The sequence below is a fragment of the Plectropomus leopardus genome, chromosome 21 (genome assembly GCF_026936395.1).
Source record: "Plectropomus leopardus strain MGB_pleo_1.0 chromosome 21, ASM2693639v1, whole genome shotgun sequence".
In the NCBI taxonomy this organism is placed as follows: domain Eukaryota; kingdom Metazoa; phylum Chordata; class Actinopteri; order Perciformes; family Serranidae; genus Plectropomus; species Plectropomus leopardus.
Genome location: NC_142196.1, coordinates 1,042,953 through 1,063,421, shown reverse-complemented (window position 1 = coordinate 1,063,421; position 20,469 = coordinate 1,042,953). Strand labels below are relative to the sequence as shown.

At 40.1% G+C, this 20,469-nt stretch overlaps 1 protein-coding gene across 4 annotated transcripts in view; it reads right to left on the bottom strand.

Annotated features, from left to right (window-relative positions):
- Nucleotides 1–741: 741 nt before the first annotated feature.
- The window catches only part of itprid1 (ITPR interacting domain containing 1), a 66,534-nt gene continuing 46,806 nt past the window's right edge, over nucleotides 742–20,469 (bottom strand). The window contains exons 10-15 of one of the 4 annotated variants that reach the window (XR_015775362.1): nucleotides 19,237–19,533; nucleotides 17,724–17,774; nucleotides 14,780–14,877; nucleotides 14,619–14,675; nucleotides 13,930–14,047; nucleotides 12,823–13,255 (exon numbers count right to left, since the gene is read on the bottom strand). Coding sequence is in view for 2 of the 4 variants with exons in the window: in XM_088072024.1 (XP_087928150.1) it covers nucleotides 17,727–17,774; nucleotides 19,237–19,533 (345 nt within the window). In the remaining 2 variants the exon portion in view is untranslated. Of the gene's footprint in view, nucleotides 1,117–6,141; nucleotides 6,228–12,822; nucleotides 13,256–13,929; nucleotides 14,048–14,618; nucleotides 14,676–14,779; nucleotides 14,878–17,723; nucleotides 17,775–19,236; nucleotides 19,534–20,469 lie in introns of those variants that run through there. The other 3 variants (XR_015775363.1, XM_088072024.1, XM_088072023.1) reach the window with 3 other exon arrangements.

Sequence of the window (20,469 nt, the reverse complement as noted above, 5' to 3'; positions counted from 1 at the left end):
AATCAGGCCATTTTCCAAATTTAGCATTTTCTAATTAAGGCGTATGATATGCTGGTATTTTTCAGGTTTTAACAGCATAATTTGGCTATGTATAGAGCAAATTAAGAATATGTGTCTCATTTTGGGTTTTTGCTGCAGTTTGTGACACACAGCCTCTGCGTTGTCATGGATACATTGTACACAAACCAACTTGCCAATGGTTTGCAGGTTTTCTGTATGCAGAAAAGCCCCATTTTTTTCCGGCAGGAGGAACACAGCTTCTTGTTTTGTTTTGGGTTTTTTTGTTTTTCTTGACTCTTTGCCTTTATTATGACAGGACAGCTCAAGCATTAAAGGGGGAAAGAGAAGGGATGACATGCAGCAAATTGCCACGGATTGTAGTCGAGCCCTTTGCTGCAGTGAGGACTCAGCCTCTGCATACGGGCGCAAAAATCTACCAGGTGAGCGAATGGGCGCCCCAAACACGGCTGTTTTAAACATTATGAAAGACTTGGAAATCAACAGGATTTTGATGAAAACAGTGTGCTTAACTTTTTAATGGGAAGTGCCACTTTGTGTGGAAGTGAACATGTTCTTTCCATAGCAGGGGGCTATGGTAATTGGTACATCCTGCTCTGAAGTGTGTGCTGAGAATCAGTGGAGCTATTGTTCCAAACCTCCTCTGCAGCACGGCAGCCTCAATGTATGTTTAGACAATAAAACAACGACTCATAGAGTACATAAACATACAAACAACACAAACATGTTTCTAAGGTTTATTATTGTAGTATTATTAAAGTATTATTGAGCAGAGGCCTAGTGTGTAATAACATCTTCATTAAATAACTTACATTCGCAATGAGATAGTTTACATTGTAAATATGCATTTTTATCATTCCAAAACCATCTGTGCCATTACATTCGATTTTGTTTAGGGTCCTATGATTATACTTTTTTCTTTTATAAAACAGTCACACAGAAGCAGCTCATACAGCTTGTAGTGGTTCTATAGCCACATCTAAAACACTGATCACACAACTGTCAATATAATAAAAAATAATGGGCATGATTAGAAGACTTCAGGAAATTTCCGCGTTCTCATCGGTCAGATGCAGTATTATACAGCACTCTTGTCACCTGAAACAAAGTATGATACTGTAAGTTGTAAAAGAAGCACAAATAAAATAACAATCATAATAATGCACATGAATGCATGATACAGATGAAAATAACCTAAAATGACAGATTCACTACTCACTTCACTTCATTATTAGTAACACTGGCAATTGCTATACTGAGTTGTCCAATGGTGTGAACTATGACAAAATCTTAATCATGTTGCAGTTTTCAGAGTTGGAAAGTAATTTCAAATGTTTCAATGCAAACTTATCTTTTCAACTTTGTTGATTTAGCAGACACAAGCTATGGCTTCATTCAGAATGACATAACAGCATGTGAAAGGAAGTGTTCGAGCGAGTGCTGTTCGAGCCATGTCAAAAACAAACTTTTATCCAGTTTTTAGCCACCTTTTTCAAGTATACTCTTTAGACCCTGGTGGGTTTTAAGGGGATTTTCCAACTGGTGGAAAGATTTTAATCATCAGATTTTCGGATTTTAAGTTTTCCAGCGAGAAAGGGCTGAGCAAATGTTTGCGACACCCCGTCGCGGAGCCACTCCCCTTTGGCGCTTAAAAAACAAGGATTTTAAACTAAGAACTGCTCTGCTCAGTGATTTCACTGGTTTAAACAAACAGAATCGTTTTTTTCGGGTGGAGGACATAACTGAGGACATCTCTGAGGTCACTTCGGCTTTTGACTGAACTGCCAACTACAGTGCAGCTGTACTGAATGAAGCATGTCCTTGAGTACAGCTACTTTTTTACTCAATCAAAGAAGGAAAAAAAGGAGGTGGGCTAGCATCTATTTATGCAAAAAAACATCAGTTGCAAAAATATAGACCTCGGAAAATATACTGTATTTGAATATCTTGCAACTCAAACACTAGGTAAGACACCAGTTTCGCTGCTAAGCATTTAAAATTTAAAAAAAATTTCATCCATTAATTATCTGATATACTTTCAAACTTTACTGTTTCTACTAGAACTATTGTTCTAGTTGGGGATTTTAACTTTCATCTTGACAAAACAACTGACACCAGAGCAGAAGTATTTATGACAATGGTGCTTTCCTTTGATTTAACCCAGCACGTTTCAACGCTCACACTAAATAAGGGGCATACTCTTGATCTCGTGATCTCCTATGGCCTTAACATAGTCATAAATCAAGTTATTGAGACTGCTATATCTGATCATAGCTGCCTATTTTTAACACTGTTTTACCCACCATTAAATATACTTCCAAACGAGTGACTAGAAAAAAGTATTTTAATCACTCATCAAAGGCAGCCTTTTCTGATATTTTCCAGGGCAATTCACACAATTATCTGCTCAATGAATCTCCTAGTATCCACGAAATGGCTGATACATTATACAGCAACCTGAGATCAGCACTTGATTTAGTGGCCCCGGAAAAAAAACAGGCCTAATGTTAAAATGATACCCTGGAAAGATGAACACACTCTTCTTCTAAAAGAGAGTGTCATAAAGCTGAATGCAAGTGCCGTAGAAGTAGATTAAACATCCATCTTGACATTATGAAAGACTGTATTTATTCTTACAACAAGGCCATTAGGAGGGCCAGACAATCTTACTATTCAAAAATAATAAATGACAACAAAAACAATCTCAGAACTCTCTTCACTCTCATAGATAGACTACTTAATCCTCCTGCTGCTCCAGATCTACTTTTCCAAGCATCATCATCCAAGTGTGAGGACTTCGCCAAATTCTTTGATAAAAAATTAAAAACATTAGAGCGAACATTATGCATACTGGGATGCCAAAAACTATAGACCACACATGCCACAAAAGAGCCAAAATGGAAAAATTCAACGTGCTTAATAAGGCAGAACTAGAGAAAATTGGTACTCAGCTAATATCAACCACATGCTTACCAACTGCAATTTTCAAGGAAGTAATAGACTGCCTCTCCACCAGCACACTGGAAAAACTGAACCTATCACTTCAAACAGGCACCTTTCCTGACCCCCTCAAAACAGCTACTGTCAGACAATTACTGAAAAAAACATAGCCTGGACTGCACTGACTTAGGACATTTTAGACCAATTTCAAATCTGCCTTTTCTGAGTAAAATCCTAGAAAAAGCAGACTTGACACAGGTCAACCAATTTCTCTGTGGAAATAACATCTATGAGACCTATCAATCTGGATTCAGACAAAAACACAACACTGTAACTGCCCTAATCAAAATTGTAAATGACTTCAGAATTAGTGTTGATGACAACAATGATTGTATCCTTGTACTGCTTGACCTTAGCGCAGCCTTTGATACTGTGGACCACAACATTCTTATAGTTGGCTTGAAAATTATGTTGGTCTATCTGGTGCTGTGCTTGACTGATTTAAATCTGACTTATCAGGGAAACAGTTCTTTGTAAGCATTGGGTAATATGCCTCTAAAAAGTATGATACAATGTATGGTTTACCACACGGCTCTATACTCTCTCCTTTACTGTTCTCATTGTACATGTTACCACTTAGTGAATTAATCAGACAACATAAAGGTAAATGAAGACAATACAGACATTCTTTTGATTGGATCTAATGTGAAATGGAAGAAGGTCTTACGTTGTATAGGTCACCTCACCTCACAAGTCAAGCCAGCGGTTAAGAGTCTGGAGGTTACTATCGACTCAGACCTCAGCTTGAAAAACCACATTGACAATATTACAGAAACTGCTTACCTCCATCTCAGAGATATCACAAGAGTTAGACTATATTTGTCAATTCAGGATGCAGAAAAATGCATTCATGCCTCTATTTTCTCAAGACTGGACTACTGTAACGCCCTGCTCACTGGACTCCACAAGACATCAACTAGTAAACTTCAGCTCCTACAAAATGCAGCACCCAGAGTTCTAACAAAAATGAGAAGAAGAGAACATATCACTCCTATACTCGCCTCTCTTCACTGGCTCCCTATATCATAGAGGATTGATTTTAAAGTACTCCCAATGGTTTTTAAAGCCCTCAACGATATGTCACCCTCATACATAGCAGACTATCTTTCATGTTACTCCCCTAATCGTGCTCTTCGATCGTCAGACTCTTGACAACTGATAGTCCCAAAAACTAAAAAAAAGTGTCAGAAGCAGCTTTAGTGTGTGTTTATTATAATTTTTTTTTTTTTTGCATGTTTTATCTTATTACCTGTATATTTTATTGCAGCTTCTTTGTATGCCTTCATGTACCTATTTTATCTCTGTGAGGCACTTGTGAGGAGCTGCATTCCATGTATGAAAGGTGCTATATAAATACAATTTATTATTAATATATTGTTATTGTTATCACAGCATTCTCTGCTTATATTAGACTGAGACCACAGAAGACTGAGCTTCTGTGTCTCCATGGTGGCAGGGTTGTTTCTAAAAGACATTCAACAGGCCTTGGATGGCATTCCAGGAGTTATACACCTTTGCGATGACATTTGGTGTTGGCAGGACGAGGGCTGCCCATGATCAAGATCTTAGGGTGACATTTCAGTGACTGAAGGAGAAGAATCTGTCTCTCAACAAGGCAAAGTGCTCATTTGCACAACCCGCTCGAGACTTCTTCGTATACATGTTCTCAGTTGGAGGATTCTCTTCAGATCTTAAGTGGGTTAAAGCACTTGATGCCACTAGAGCCCCCAACAATGTCAGTGAGGTCGACAATCCTCTTGGCATGGCATCGTACAGTGCCTGCTTTATCAAGAATTTCGCCACAACTTGTCCGCTTTTGAGGGAATTTACAAAAGGCTCCTCATTGGACTTGAAGATCACCAGAAGTCTCTTAATGAGGTGAAACAAAGCCCAAGAACTGATGCTGTGATGACCTACTATGAGCAACTCAGATCGACTTAACTGGTAATTGATGCAGGTCCAATAGGTCTTCGGGCCATATTGGCACAAAGAGGCCACCCAAATGGACTGGCTAGAGTGACAAGCTATACAAGAATGGCACTGTCCTCCTACTATAAGTAGAGAACAACATCAACGGCAGACTGCCCATCATTCTGCCTTTGATGTTGTTCAGTCCCATCTGACTCAACTCAAGCTTGTTTTAAATGCAGACAAATCTTAAGTCATGCTCTTTTCAAATGGAAAAAAGCTCCAACCTACTCTTCCTAAGATCCTAACTGCCCAAGGAGTTGAAATTGAAATGGTTAACACCTGTAAGTATCTTGGTATTACTATTGACCAAACTTTGTCATTCAAATCTCACATTGATAACCTTGTTTCTAAGTTGAAGCTCAAATTAAGTTTCTTTTTCAGAAATGAATCCTGTTTCTCGCTTCAGTCAAGGAGAAACACTTGACTTCGGCAACATTTTTACCTTTGTTGGATTATGGTGATCTGCTTTTTAATGCACCCAATCATTGCCTTAAGAAATTGCACACTGTTTACCATTGTGCTTTATGTTTCATTACTGACTGTGGGTACCACGTACACCACTATACATTGTACACTGCTGCTAATTTGCCTTCTCTGTCTGTCCAGCTCTCTCACTTTTTTTTTTTTTTAGATATATAAGAGTCTGCTTAGGCTGGTTCCCTCTTATTTATATACATATATGTGTAAAAACCAGAATCAATATGGCCTGTGCTCTCACAGTATTCTTTTGATGTTGGTCCCCAAGGTTGTCACAGAACTTTGCAAAATAGCTTTTAAAATGTAGATGAACAGATCTGGCCGTGTTGTTTTTATATGCTATTGGACAACCAGCTGGCACCTTCCCCATCGGCCTGATAAGTCGATGAGTGGCGTCACTTGAAAACGCAAACCATTCACATGCATATGATATGTCAGAGGACACCGTAAGGTTCAAATGCTGCTGATAACATAATATGCAGGGCACAAGAGCGCTTATAGGGCAGACACCAGGGTTCATGGACGGGTCCAACAAACCCCAGTCTTTCATGTCGGGGACAGATACTTGCTTCCCATCTGAATGTGATTTTTTTTCTACACCTTACCATGTGCCTTCTTCCCCTAATCCTAACCATCCCCAGCATGTGCATTTGTTGACATCCTGGCATTGGTTACCATGTGCTTGTGTTTTCAAAAACACCACATGCTGCGTCATCCCACCATGTACATTTGTTGACATCACAGTAGCGCCATCCTGAAACCTCAAGAGCAGAAGGATACAAAGTAATATGTAGATACAAAAGTCCACTGCAAAGTGGCAACATGTGAAGATTCAGCATGAGAACATGTACAGGAACAAATACAGTATCTGTTACCATTAACGTCCTTCAAAATGGTCTTGTCAAGGGTACCCATAAAACGTTTTATCTCTTGATTGGCCTGAGGCCACAATTGCCTTCCTACATCTGAAAGCCAAGTATGCTTTGAAGTCTGAATATTCTAGACTTTTGGAACAATAGGCATGTCTGTCTGGCAGACATGGACTGTAGAATCTCTCTCTATATATCTTTTATTTAACTAGATAAAAGACTCACTGAGATTTAAAATCTCTTTTTCAAGAGTGACCTGGCCAAGAGGGCAGCTTAATCTCCAGTTAAAATGTAAAAAGTGCAATCATCAAATTTCAGTTATCATTGGAGTAGCAGTCACATAGACCAATAGTGCTATTTCTCGACCTTTTAAAAGTGACTAAAATTCTCCCATAGTGATCAGCTCAGATAGTCCCTCTCTAGGTTATTCCAAGTGGAGGGAACGGCAAATTTAAGCTGATCGTGTGCTATCGTGTGCACACAAAAGGTGTCTTTTTTGCGTTGGGTTTGTACACTGAAAGCACTGTCAAATCAGCTGTATTTGCTGGCTTTGGAATGAGAACAGGCTGGTTCCTCCACGACTACCTTGCCACAGCCCATTGCTCAACTGTAATAGTTCCTTTGTTGTGTTGTTTGGTAGGTCCCTCAGAGTTAGATTGCCTGAATTGCCTTTTCAGTTCCAGACTCAGACAAGTGCAAAGCTACATCAAGCAAATATAGTGGCAAAAAACATGATGAAACACATAACTGGCAGGATGCGTCATGTTAGTCCTTTGGCATTCAAATATGGGGATATGGTTCAGTGTTGTCAAAAGAACAGGAAGCTATGCCTTTATATCAGGTCATCACTTTCAAAGTTGACATGGTTATAACCATGCCATGTCATCACCACAAACTCATCCTGCTTTTAGACTCTACTGATGGTTGAAAATCACCGCTCTCAGTCATGTGAGTTGAAAGTCATGGATGATGAACAAGATGTCATGGACCTGACTGAAATCTTCACTGAACAAACCCCAGAGCCCTTAGTTCCTGAACCCTAGGGTCAGAGACTGACTTGTTATTAGATACACAGGATTGTTGTGGCTTTACAGCGTGTGCGATGTGCCTTATGTAATGTGATGTTCAATTTTTCCATGATAGGCGCTCTTAGTTTGTTGTTATAGTATGGGGTGCCCTTGTTTCTTTGGCTCAATGGATGCCTGGGGGATAGCTGACTGCGCAAGCTGAGTTTTATTTCAGAATGTTATATTGTGGATGATTTTGTGGACTTCTGAAAAATACTGAGATAAACGGCTGCCTTTTCTTTCAGTTCCATTTTTATTTCACCAAGTTTATTTTGTACAAGGAAAAGTGGCAGTTAGGTTTAGTTTGTAAGAAGACACAAATGCAGAACACATATTGGGATGCAGTTGATGTTAAACAGGTTTATGCAATTGTATTGTTGATGATGAGGTGGTGATGTGAGGACAGCTAGTAATGACAGAAGGAAGATGAAGAATGGAGAGTGGCAGGGTGGTGTGGCAGGCAGAGGAAGAGTTAGGTTGGAAGGCAGGTGCTGGCAGACAGGCAGACACATGAGAAGGATTCCACTGTAGCAGGAGCAACAATCTTGCAACGAGTGGGAGGAAGGCCAGGGTTGATTAGCTGCAAGTTGATGAGCTGATTGTTCACAGGTGTGTGGGTAGGCAGAATCCAGGCGAGTAGCATAGCGGGAACAAGACACAAATGCACACAGGGAGGAGGACCAGGGACATGAAAGGAGTCATATTATGCTTTTCCTGCTTTTTCAACCAATTAATCCTGTTACAGTGTTGGATGGCCATGTTCAAGAATGCCAAAGTGTCAGATACTGAGATAAGCATATGTAAGAAAAATCCCTGTGGCCAGTTTTGGCTGCCTGTAAATGCAAGCCTTTTGTTACGCTTTTTCTAAATGCAACTTACTCTCAGTAACACTAAGGATGTCTCTAATACGGGCACCCTGCTACACGCTCAGGCCCCCCTCTGTGCTGCTGCTCTCCCCTCCTTTCCCCACCGGTCAGTGTCTGGAAAATTAACTTTGTTCAGCGTCACCACAGAAGCAAGCACCCAACAAAAATGGATGGACTTTGTTTCACGGCCAGCAAAAGCCAAAAACGACTGTGTACGTTTGTTTACGCCACTACACAGAAGACTATTTACCAAGCAAATTAAAGTACAGAGCTGGCTACGCGGCTAAGCTAATGCTACAGACCATGCCGTTCCAGCAAGGCCGTGTGGAGGACCCCGAAGCACAAGCTGTAAGTAACATCATATCAGTGTTTTGTCTGGGTTTGTTTTGTGTCGACATTCGGTGAAAAGGGGACGTGAATACAGTGCTGGTACAAGCAGTGTACATATACACATTGCTAAAGTCTACCGTAGAGCTAATGTTGGTTTGCACATAATAATATAGTCGAAAAAGTTTTACAAAATCTAATTGTAATAAAGCGACTTCAAGCTTTAAAGTAGCTCTCTGGCTGTATTTACTTCAACAGCAACGGACATTACTTTACATGTCTCAAATCTGACCTGTGGTTTAACTGTCATAAAACATCTGCCCTAAGGCTGTAGTAAATGTCTTAACACATATATTTGCCATGCTGCTCCTTTCTGTAAGCTCTTCGTTCAAGAAAACAACAGAATATTGTTCATATTGTCTAGCTTGTTTTAACCAATCACAGATAATTGATGCATATACTATATATATATATATATATATATATATATATATATATATATTAGGGCTGGGCAAGTTAATGCGTTATTATCGTTTTGTTTCAGGATTCTCTTGGCTGTTTGAACGGCTGTTGAACATGTCCATTCCCTTGTGGGTTATGGGGGCAGTAGGTAGTGTGTTTAAAATCCCAATCATGGGTAAAGTTCTTGAATGCATCACTAATGAACTGTGGCCCGTTGTCGCTGATGACCTCCTCAGGTATCCCATAACGTGCAAAGGTTGCTTTCAGCTTCAGATTTACCAGAGCTGTGGTTGTTGTTGACATGTGGGGTATCTCCAAATATCTTCAGTAGTCGTCTGTTATGACCAGAAAATTCTTTTTGTCATGTTCACACAAGTCTAAGGCGATTTTCTGCCAGGGACGGTCTGGAAGAGGTGTTGACAAGAGTACCTCTCTATTCTGTGCTCTTCTCTACTCAGTACATGCAGTTCTCCACCTTGTGTGTTATCTGTGAGGGCTATCCCTAGCCACCAAACAGAAGTGTTGGCTCTGTCATGACACTTGTTGAATCCTTGATGACCCTCGTGTATACGATCTAAAATCTCTGCTCGCAGCTTGTCAGGTATCACAATTCTGCTGCCTCGAATAACTAGCCCATCATGCACTGACAGTTCATTTCTCACAGAAAAGTACTGTCTAACACTGCTGCATGCATGCATGTGTTATGTGTTCAGGCCACCCTTTGTGTATGTACCCGACAACTTCTTGAAGCTGCTCATCAGTCGTCATCTCACTTGAATGATGTCCATCTTTTGTGGTGATGCTAGCATGTTGCTCACCACAACAGCAACATAGCACTTCACATTTGAGTGCCTGTCTCTGCCTATTCCTGTCTCTCTCAGCGGACTCCTGGACAGAGCGTCTGCATTCTGTGACCACGTTAAACTGTATACGCCACATGAGCAGTCTCTGGCAGTGGATTGGGACAAGTTCATTAGTGGAATGAGGGGTTTGTGGTCAGTGATCAATGTGAATGTTGGTAGGCCATAGAGGTATTTTTCGGATCCTCTCACAAGCCCACACACTCGCCAGGCACTCGTTTTCTATCTGCGCATATGCGCATACCTCTTTCCTGCATCACTTTGTCATCTGGAGCAGTATGCTACAGGTCTCCAGTTCTCATCATGGAGCTGTGGCAGGACTCTGCCTACCCCATAGCTGCTGGCGTTTGCGGAGACGATTGTTTTCCTGTGCACATCAAATTACACTAAAGTAGATGAAGTTGTGAGGAGCTCTTTGATTTGCATGAAGGCCATCTGCTGGGCTGGGCCCCATGTCCACACTGATTTTGATCTAAACGGTTCATACTGTGGCTGTCCCACTGTGGTTAAGTTGGGGATATATTTACCCAGGTAGTTGATCATGCCAAGAATCCTATTTAATTCTTGGATGTTCTTTGGTGGGTTGAGCTCTTAATTGCAGACACCTTGGCTGGGTCCAGACGCACACCATCTTTGTTTATCACATGACTCAGGAAGTGTAGCTCCCCCGGCCTAAGTTCACACTTCTCTGTGTTCAGTTTCAACCCTGCAGACTCTCAATGTAAGTAGTCAGTCTCTGGCTGTCTCGGTCCAACGGTATTTGCCAGAACCCTGAGGCTGCATCCAATGTTGAGAAGACCGAAGAGCCGTTCAGCTGTGCGATCACCTCATCTGATGTCGGCAGGATGAATCTCTCCCTCTTGACAGTTCTGTTCAGTTTCTGCAGGTCCACGCAGATGCGTGCAGATGCGATGACATGGTTTGTTTCCATTCTAGTCTAGTTCCACCCAGGAGGGGTATGGGGACTCTGCGTGCTGTGTACACTGCATAAGGCTGGGCAGTGTCTTGTAGCAAAATCTTCACTGGCTGTGATTTTAGTAATCCAAGCTCTGACTGGGTGCTTATCTCATCTATTCACTGTACTAGTGCCATGGCCAGTGCTACAGGTCTGCTGAGTAGGTTGTGTATCATGAGGGTGTATGGTTTGCTTTTGAAACTTGTGCTGTTAACAGTTCAAACCACTCAGTGTTTTCTGTAACTCTCTCTTAGGTCTAAGGCTTTCGAACACAGTTTTACTTAAAACACTACAATCAGCCCCAGTATCTATTTTAAAGTTTACTAGTCTGTTACCAATGTTTAAATTCACTGTCCATTCATCATCATTATCAGAGCGGCCATTAACTGAGCCCAGATAATATTGTTCATGTTCATCAACCTCTGACACTCACCAGCTTGGTTTACATACTCTTTCCCGGTGTCCACGTTTTCCACACTTACTACATGTAGACTTTCTTGCAGGGAATTTCTCTTTTTGGCTGTGCTGCGTTTTTCCACACCTGTCGCATTTTCTATGGTCTTTGTCTCCATCACTGTCTCTGTTTTTGTCTCTGTGTGGTGGCCACCATTTTGGCTTCCCGCCTTGCTGTGTCACCTCCTGCACAGCGGTTGGCCACTTGCCTTGCTTGCTCACCTGCGCTTTAGACTCCTCGATTGCCGTACCTCCTGTATTGTCATCTCCAGGGTGAGGTTCGGTATGAGTTCCCCACGTGCTGTAGTCATTGGTTGAAGCATGCACGTTTATGTATAATGTTACATCTTGGGATGAAGTAGGAGTAAAACTTTTGTAAACAACACCATACTGTGACTTGTTTTCCTCCTCTGCATAGGTGAAAAAGCTGAGGATATTCTCCGCTTCCTTTCCGAGAGCATAAACCAGTGTGCTTACTTGAACTGGTCCTTCCTCTTTGTCGAGTTTTGTGGCTGTTCTGTACCGAGTAAACCTCTTTTTCCAAACTTTGCCATCTTCTTCGGACGTATCTTTCTTTCCCTGTTCACTGTTCACTTCTGACACCATGTAATAAAGCAACTTAACGGACTTGTCATTCAAGCTTTAAAGCAGCTCTCTGTTTTTATTAACTTCAACAGCAACGGACATTACTTTACATGTCTCAAATCTGACCTACGGTTGAACTGCCGTAAAACATCTGCCATAAGGCTGTAGTAAATGTTGTAGCATGTCGTTACAACATATATTTCCATGACACTACTTAATCGTAGTTACCACATAATACAGATGTGGATTAACTTCCACATTATTATACAGACACGCAAGATGTGTAATGAGCTGTTTTTTTCACCAGTGTCTTCTAAAAAACGCAGTAGTGTTCTCAGCCGCTGAGCTTATGTTATCGTTCCTCAGACTTACCTGACTGCATATATATTACAAGCGTATTCAGTGTATTCTGTGCTATTTCTGTACTAACTTTTAACAGAAAACAATAGCGTACAGTGAGAAGGGTTATCATTGATATTTCAGGTAGAAATTAAATGATTAAAAACAAGATTAGCTTTAACTTTTTTGAAAAGTCCTGCTAATATACACTACAGGTAATGAAGCAGAAAAATAACATATGTGGTTTATAGGGGTGTGAATCTTTTAGTATCTCATGATTCTATTCAATTTCCATTCTTGGGGTCATGATTCGATTCAGAATTGATTCTCGATTCAAAATCGATTCCCAATTCAAAATATAGGAGGTGTAATTTCACGATCTACTCCAGTATGTTTTGCCAGTGGCATATCATGTTATGAGAGCAAAGTGTGTATGAAATTATGGAGGTTTTATTAAGTACAAGCATTTTTTGTTTTAGAAAACCTTTCTCCCAAGTGTTGAGATTCAGAAAGTGAAAAATAAACACTGTAATTATTATTGTTCAAAAAATGGACACACGTTTCACATTCAGTAAGTAATAAACAAAGCTTTTATTTTAAATATTCAAGTATAAATACAAAAAAAAAACAAGTGTAACATTATAGAAAATAAAAAATTGCACTTCTGTAATTTAACAGTGTAGTCTCCTTCTAATAAATAACAGTAAAACAAAAAATAAAAGTAACAATGCAAACATATTTTTTCAGAGTATGTCAGTGACCTGGTGAGGCCTCTGTTTTAGGAGGTGTTGGTGGAGCCCTGCAGATACACAGATGCGCTTAAACAAATCCCCATCCCAGAAAACCTCTGTGCCCAGTTCCAGAAACCGTCAAAGGAAGAGGTCACTACAAGACAAGACATCGTATCTGGCATACAACTCAAGACGGGGTGACGATTCTCACACGTCTTCCCAGGCATCCCCAACACCAGTTAACAAAGCTGCAGTATACAAGATATCTGTAACATCTGAAAGAGAGTGAGGACATCATCATTTAACAATATAATTATTGTCTTCCTTTTTTCTGTCCTACAGATTTTATTGAATCTAGTCTGGAAATTCACAGATGGAGATGAGGATTATGACCTGTGGACTGTGTTTGGGGCCTGCAGTTAAAGTAAAGTGTTTGAGTAGTACATTACATTTAGCAGTAATTGAGTAATTTAACTGTATAACAGCTTTGTGGCAATATTACTGCAGTTACTACTTGCAGTTACTATGTGCAGTTATGTGTTACCACCTGATAGATTTAGACCCTCCGACATTTTAACGCCTTGTTGGACTTCTGCAGTTTTTTGGGTGAAAGTAATGCAAAAGTGGTGTTATGCATTACTTTGCACAGGAAGTAATATTGTAAAGAAACTTCCCTTTAAAATGACAGTTACTTGTAACATATACTGCATTATATTTTGGACATTACTTGCTCAACACTGCTTGTGACTATTAACTATTAATCAGATTGTATTTTTTTCTTTTCCAATGTTCTTATGGATACAGTGCACATTATATTGTCAATAAATTCTTTATTTTTACCTGATTGAAGTGATTTTTTAGTCTTGACATTAGGGATCATGTACAGATGGAGGTAAAATAAAATTATTTCATGTAGTAACAATCAACTTTTATGACAAGAAAAACGTACTCTTCCTCTGCTCCCCTCAGAAGTCCACAGTCTGCTCTGTGTGTGCTGTGGATGTTTTGTCAGTTTTGTCAGTCATGCATGATGGAGGACTTGGCTCTTGATTCATTCTTCATACAACCTAGTGTGGAAAAAAGAAAAACTATTTTTGAAATGAACACTTTTAAGAATTAAGAATGAATACAGATAATTTCTCATTATTTTGTGTAACAGGATTGATAATTATACTGTTGGGAAAAAAACATGCTCTCTGATCTACCACAGATTAATGTCCTCTTAATATAAATATAATTTGTAAGAAATTTACAGTGTTCAAAAATGAATTTCAGAATGCTTTCTGTTATAGATATTAACCCTCACTGACTCGCCAAAAATAGCATTGCCAACTTTGATAACTGGTAAATTCCACAAAGTGTGGGAAAGATAATAATGTCTTTACAACAAACATTTTCAAGTAACAAGTTATCCACTGCAGTCTAAATAACAGAGTTGTTATGCTCAATCCACAATATTCCAAACCAGGGCTCTGTAAAGCCAGATTTTTCTCTGTAAATGTAGCTTACACATTCTTACAAATCAGTCTACTTCAGCAGGCGTTCAGTGCACTCCTGCATGAGAATCAGCGGCGGTGCAGAAACACAGTTTATAGTTGTTTGTCAACAGCAGAGGAAACATTTTATCAGCAACTTTACCTTTGGTATTTCTTTTACACTTTACTGGGCATCTTAGCGCATTTTCCACAGGTACACCTAGTAACAATGGAGTGTATTAGAAACTAAGTAAAAGCGGAGCGCGAGTTAAAGAAAAAATCCACCATATGTTTCAACAGTAACTCTGATAACTGTTTACTCACCATGCAAAGAGGGTTTGCAGAAGTCTCTGTTGCAGAGGTTCGCGCTGTAAACTTTCATCATCCGGACCGGATTCAGGATCTAACATGTAACGCTGTGTCTGCAAGGACGCCATGTTCGAGTAACAACAACAAACTAGTTAGTTTGTTTTCTGTTTGCAAACGGAATTTCCGCATCGACAGATGCCTCTTCTCGGCTGGCTTCGGAAAGCCAACCAGTCATCTGAAGGCGGGAGACAGGCACAGAGCGGCACTGAGGAGGAGGAAGCTGAAACCGACCGTGTCAGAGCTCTGTTGAAAACAGGGCTCTCATAGAGAATTTCAGATTCAGTTTTCTAAAGATCTGGGGAGTTTTTTTGGATAGTGAATGATACAAAGCTGCTCCACTGGAGCTTGAGATTAATATTTAAGATACTGAAAATGTGAATAATGTGTCCCGACACAGTAGGGAGATCTGGGGGGAGAGACATAGCACATATATGGCTCTTATCCTGGATAGTAAATCCCTTTTTTCTCCCCTTTTATCTATGAGCGGTGTCTATGGTGTCCCTAAGGGGACATTGGTGAGAAAAAATATAGATGGATGAAAAAAGATAAATACTTTAGAATTTTCATTAGAGACTTCTTCCTCACTCTAACTAGAGAGTTTGTGCTCAAAACAGACAATTCTCTGCCCGTCCCTGATGGCAGCAGCACTACCTGATGGCAGGACAATGCACCATGCCACACCATAGAAACTGCTCAGGGAAGGCCCACAGAATGTGACAAACAGCTTAGGACATTCATCTGGCCTTCACATTCCTAAGATCCCAAACTGATCAATTGTCTGAGGGATGTGCTGGTACCTTACAGGTGTCCCTGATCCACAATGGGGCCTCCAGCCATTTAGGTATGGATATAGAACCTCTGGGGGGTGTTCTGCGTTGTCTGTCACCAGGGCGTTGGCAGCAGATGCTTTGTTGTGAGGCTAGGTATCAGCAAGTCCCACTGATAATTAATGAGATTGGGATGTGGGGACTTTGGAGGCCAGGTCAGTGCCTTATGTTCTTTGTCCTCAGGCCATTCCTGAACAGTTTTCATGTTGGCAAGGTGCTTGGTACTTGGAACAATGTGTTAGGGTGGGTGGAACATCTCAGATGGCATCACCATAAATGCTAGCCATTCACCTCCTCAGCCACTGGTTTTAACTATATATATATATATATATATATATATATATATATATATATATATATTAGTGCTGGGCCGTTAACGGCGTTAACGTGCTGCGTTAACGCGGGATTCTTATCGCGCGATAATTTCCTTATCGCGCGATAAACTATTCACTAAGTTGGGTCTATACAGTGAGCAAGGCACCAATTTCATTTTGTTGTTTAAGCGCGGATGTATACCTGGTCGAATTACGCGGAGGAGGCGTGAACAAGGCGGAAGCTGGTCTGCCTGAGTGACCGGAGTGATTGGCTCAAGCCGTGTCACAAAGCTGCTGACTGTTAATGGTCTTCTTCATGACCTCTAATGTAGGCCCACAGTTCAGTTAGGGTCATGTTATCAGAGGCTGCGCCTTCTGCTGTTCATTCCAGTTAGCAGGAAAAAGCTTTTTCCACATGGAGACAGAACCTGTGTTCCTAAATGTCTGTGTTTAACAAAATAAAAAAGTTAAACACCAAAGTAAATCTTATGGAACATTATTTTTCTTTACCAAATATTATAGTAGAACAGCTTTCTCAAGCATTTTGTGATGCATTTTCATCATTTAGATAGATAGATATTATTTTGAATGTCTTTGGCAAAATTCAAATCTATAATTTTAATCTAGATTAATCTAGATTAACTACAGGATTGCAGTGAGATTAATCTAGATTAAAAAAATTAATCTATGCCCAGCACTAATATATATATATATATATATATATATATATATATATATATATATATATATATATATATATATATATATATATATATGTACCTTTATGCAGGTAGCCAGTGAGTGGGCCATTGAATATAAAGTCAGCACACTAACCACTGATAATGCATGCAACATGATGTAGCGGCCAGGCAGTTCCTGTTCACGTATGTGCACTTCACAGGGGCCATCACAGTTACAGTAATCGATTGACAGGCCATATATATATATATATATATATATATATATGCTTTCAGTTTCACACCATACCAGGGTATTTACCAATTATGATGGTAAGCTTTTCAATTCTGTCATAAAAATAGGCGCTCCCCTTTCTACTGAACTCACTGTAAGTAGTGCATAGCACATACACTGAGCTCAGTCTGCAGTCTCTACTGGTGGAACAGGCAGCTGAGCTGAAAGACACAGTGACAGCTAGTGGCGGAGGGAGAAGTTTCAGGACTGTAAACAGCCAGCAGGCAAGGAGAGACTGTGGGGGATAACAGTATCTGTTTTACATGTAACTTGGACAATGAAGGATTTATTTTGACCAAACTTGAGCTGGTGATTGTCGGAACAGTGGACTTACTAACTAGGTTACCAACAAGAGTAACTAAGAAGGTTTGGTTTGTGTTGAGTTTGTGCTTTATGATGACTTAGCAAGGCAATTAATCCTTGTCAGTCTTCTGTGACTGAAAAAGTTTAATACAAATGCGTACAGTTACTGTTTTATAAGGAAAACAGGTGTGAGAATATTGCTTTTCTTGTGTGTGTGTGTGTGTGTGTGTGTGTGTGTGTGTGTTCCGACCATGAGCATACATACCTTTAAAATTCTGACACACACAAATATGCAAATGCATCCTTCTGTGTTTGTGCATAAACTAAATTTTACATGTTAACCTACTCAAAGATTATACAGTGCAACAGTCCTTCACCGTCAGACAAATATGTGTATGTTGTATGTGGACTATATGTTTTTGTGTGTTAAACAAGGGTAAATAAAAAGCCTGTTTTTAACAGCTGAGAAAACTATAAACTTACCATTTATTCCAACGTGTCTGTGTTCAAAGAATGATGCAAAGACTCCTTCAACTGGAAAACAGGACACACAACATTCAGACATGATCCATGCGATCTCATGTAAAATAATATGTTTCATGATATCACTTATCTTTATATGGTTATAGTAGCTGCCATCTAGCATATGCATATACTGCATTCACCACTAAAACATGATCAGCAGATAGGTAATCTGCACATTTTATTGGACAGTCTTTGGCTTTGTTATGGTACAATGGAAACAGTTGATCACAGAACTCATTCTGTGTTCTGCTTTATTTTTATTTTTGGCAGGCAGGTTGAACATTTTGATTTCAGTACGTGGACATGGTAACAGTCAGGTAAACACACCCACTGCCTGTAGGTTGATGGCCTATAGCCTCTGACAGTGCACACTGACACACTAAGGCATGAAGCTGAGTTAGAGGACACCAATTTATGAAATAATATGATAAGTTATATTTACTTTTAATAAACTATACCAATACCATCACTTGACTCCTAATCTACTTAAATAAAATGTGATCTTTATATGGCTCTGTGCCAGGGACAAGCCATGCTTTTGAACGCAATATCTCAAGAACGCGTTGAGGGAATTTCTCCAAATTTAGAACAAACATCCACTTCGAATAAAGGGTGTCCTGATTAGAAAAAGATAATCTGGTGGTCATAGGTCAAAGGTCAAAGACGTTGCCTACCTCATTCTTATGAAAGCAATATCTGAAGAAAACCTTGAGAATTTTTTTCAGATTTGACACAGACATTCACTTGGGCTCAAGGATCGACCGATTAAAGTCTGATCACCAAAGGTCAAAGGTGAAGGTCACTGTGACCTCATCTGTCTCATTCTTGTGAATGCAATATCTCTATAACACCTTGAGGGAATTTCATCAAATTTGGCACAATTTTTGGAGTGGACTCAATGTTAAACTGATTAGATTTTGGTGTTCAGAGGTCAAGGTCATTGAGACCTTGCATCTGTGTCATTAAAGAGAACGCAATACTTGAAGATGGCCTTGAAGGACTTTCCTCAAATTTGCCACAAACGTCCACTTGGACTAAATTATAAACTGATTAGAATGTGGTGGTCGAATGTCAAAAAATCAAGGAAACATGGTAATAACTTATAAGTTCTGACATTTTAGATCCAAGAGGTCGAAGGTCAACTGTGACATCATAATATTCTGCCAAAACAGTTAAGAGCCAAGGCAAGAGATTTGGTCAGACAGTGAATTGGTGACACTATTCTTGAAATTTATGCCTAGTTTATTTTCAAATTCTACTTGTGACAGCAGAAATGAGAGTGGTGATGTAAAAGGTTTTTCTGTGAGTCTAATGGAGCCAAAGAAATACAAAAAAAATTGAAGCTTTTAACCTTCCAAAAGATGGCAGCTGCCCAACTATACTGATTCATAAATAAATGTGTCTTAAATATTAAGTGTAGCAGACAAAGAGTATATGATTCTTTACTGTTCACATAGTGTGATGTTCTTACTCTCTGGAGGAAACCCATCATGTCCAGCTTGTCTGCCTTAGTGGGAGAACAGCCCAGACCCTCACAGATGCACTGTGATCCAGGAGGAGACTGTCTGAGGGAGTCTACATTCCAGGTGCTCAAGGAGGAGACTTGGCCACTCTGCATGTCAGCTGGAGGGGTCCAGGGCAGCAGACAGCACTGAGTGGCTACTGTCCTGTTGGGGGCGTGGCTCGATGATGCAGTCACCGTTCCAGGTAGAAAGACTCTTAGTTGAGAGCAGAGCAGAGACTGCTCATCCAACAGTCTGTGCATCTTCTGCCCAAAAACAAAGCATCAAGTCACAAAACAGACATACACATAGTTCACACAAAACAAAAAGAATACCACCTTACTTCTGCAGAACACAACATTGATTAAATATCATTTTAAAGCCCCCAAAATAATCTTGTCAACAAAATGAACAGTTCCTTGGGAAATACATTATAAAAATGCAAAAGCGGGAGTGGATTGAGACTCATAACTCATAACTGAGACTTTGGTTAAGAATCTTTGTTACATGTTATCTCTCCTATCTCTAGCTGTGTTGCCTGTCTCTCAGTGATATACAGTCAAATAAAGACAAGGTGACATAACAAACTCAGCAACAGATTAGTTTGTTGACGCAGCCATTAGATTTTGTACGCATTATCCTTCAGAGCCTGACACACCATACCAACAGTCCAACACGTTCTCATCCCAAGCGTCTCATGTCCCCACTTTGTCAGTGGACTTTCCCATCTACATAATACACTTTAGGTATCCTCCTTCATCTGCTGTTGATGTTTCAGGATGCCGCAATGCTAGGACGTCAACAAAAGCACATAGTTCAAATCAAGACAACAAACAGACATGGTTAGGTTTAGAGAAAATATTATGGTTTGACTTTACATACATATGGGAAGCGCATACCAGGCTCTAGAGTTAAAGTCTTGGGTTTGCGGGACCCATCCACCACCCTTCCTGCCCACCTGCCAGATAGCAGCCTTCCATCCCCTTACATTATGTTGTTAGTGGCAGCATTTCAACCTGAAGCCCTCCAGCAGAGTATTGAACTGCTGTGCCAGGTGCTGTCTGGCTGACCGCAACACCACAATATGACAAAAGGTTCCCTCCAGCTTTGTAACAAAGTGAAACCATACAGTAGTGTTTCATATTGCTGCAAAAGTGGCTTTTAATGTAGTGACTTATGGTGAAATAACTGATAATGATGCA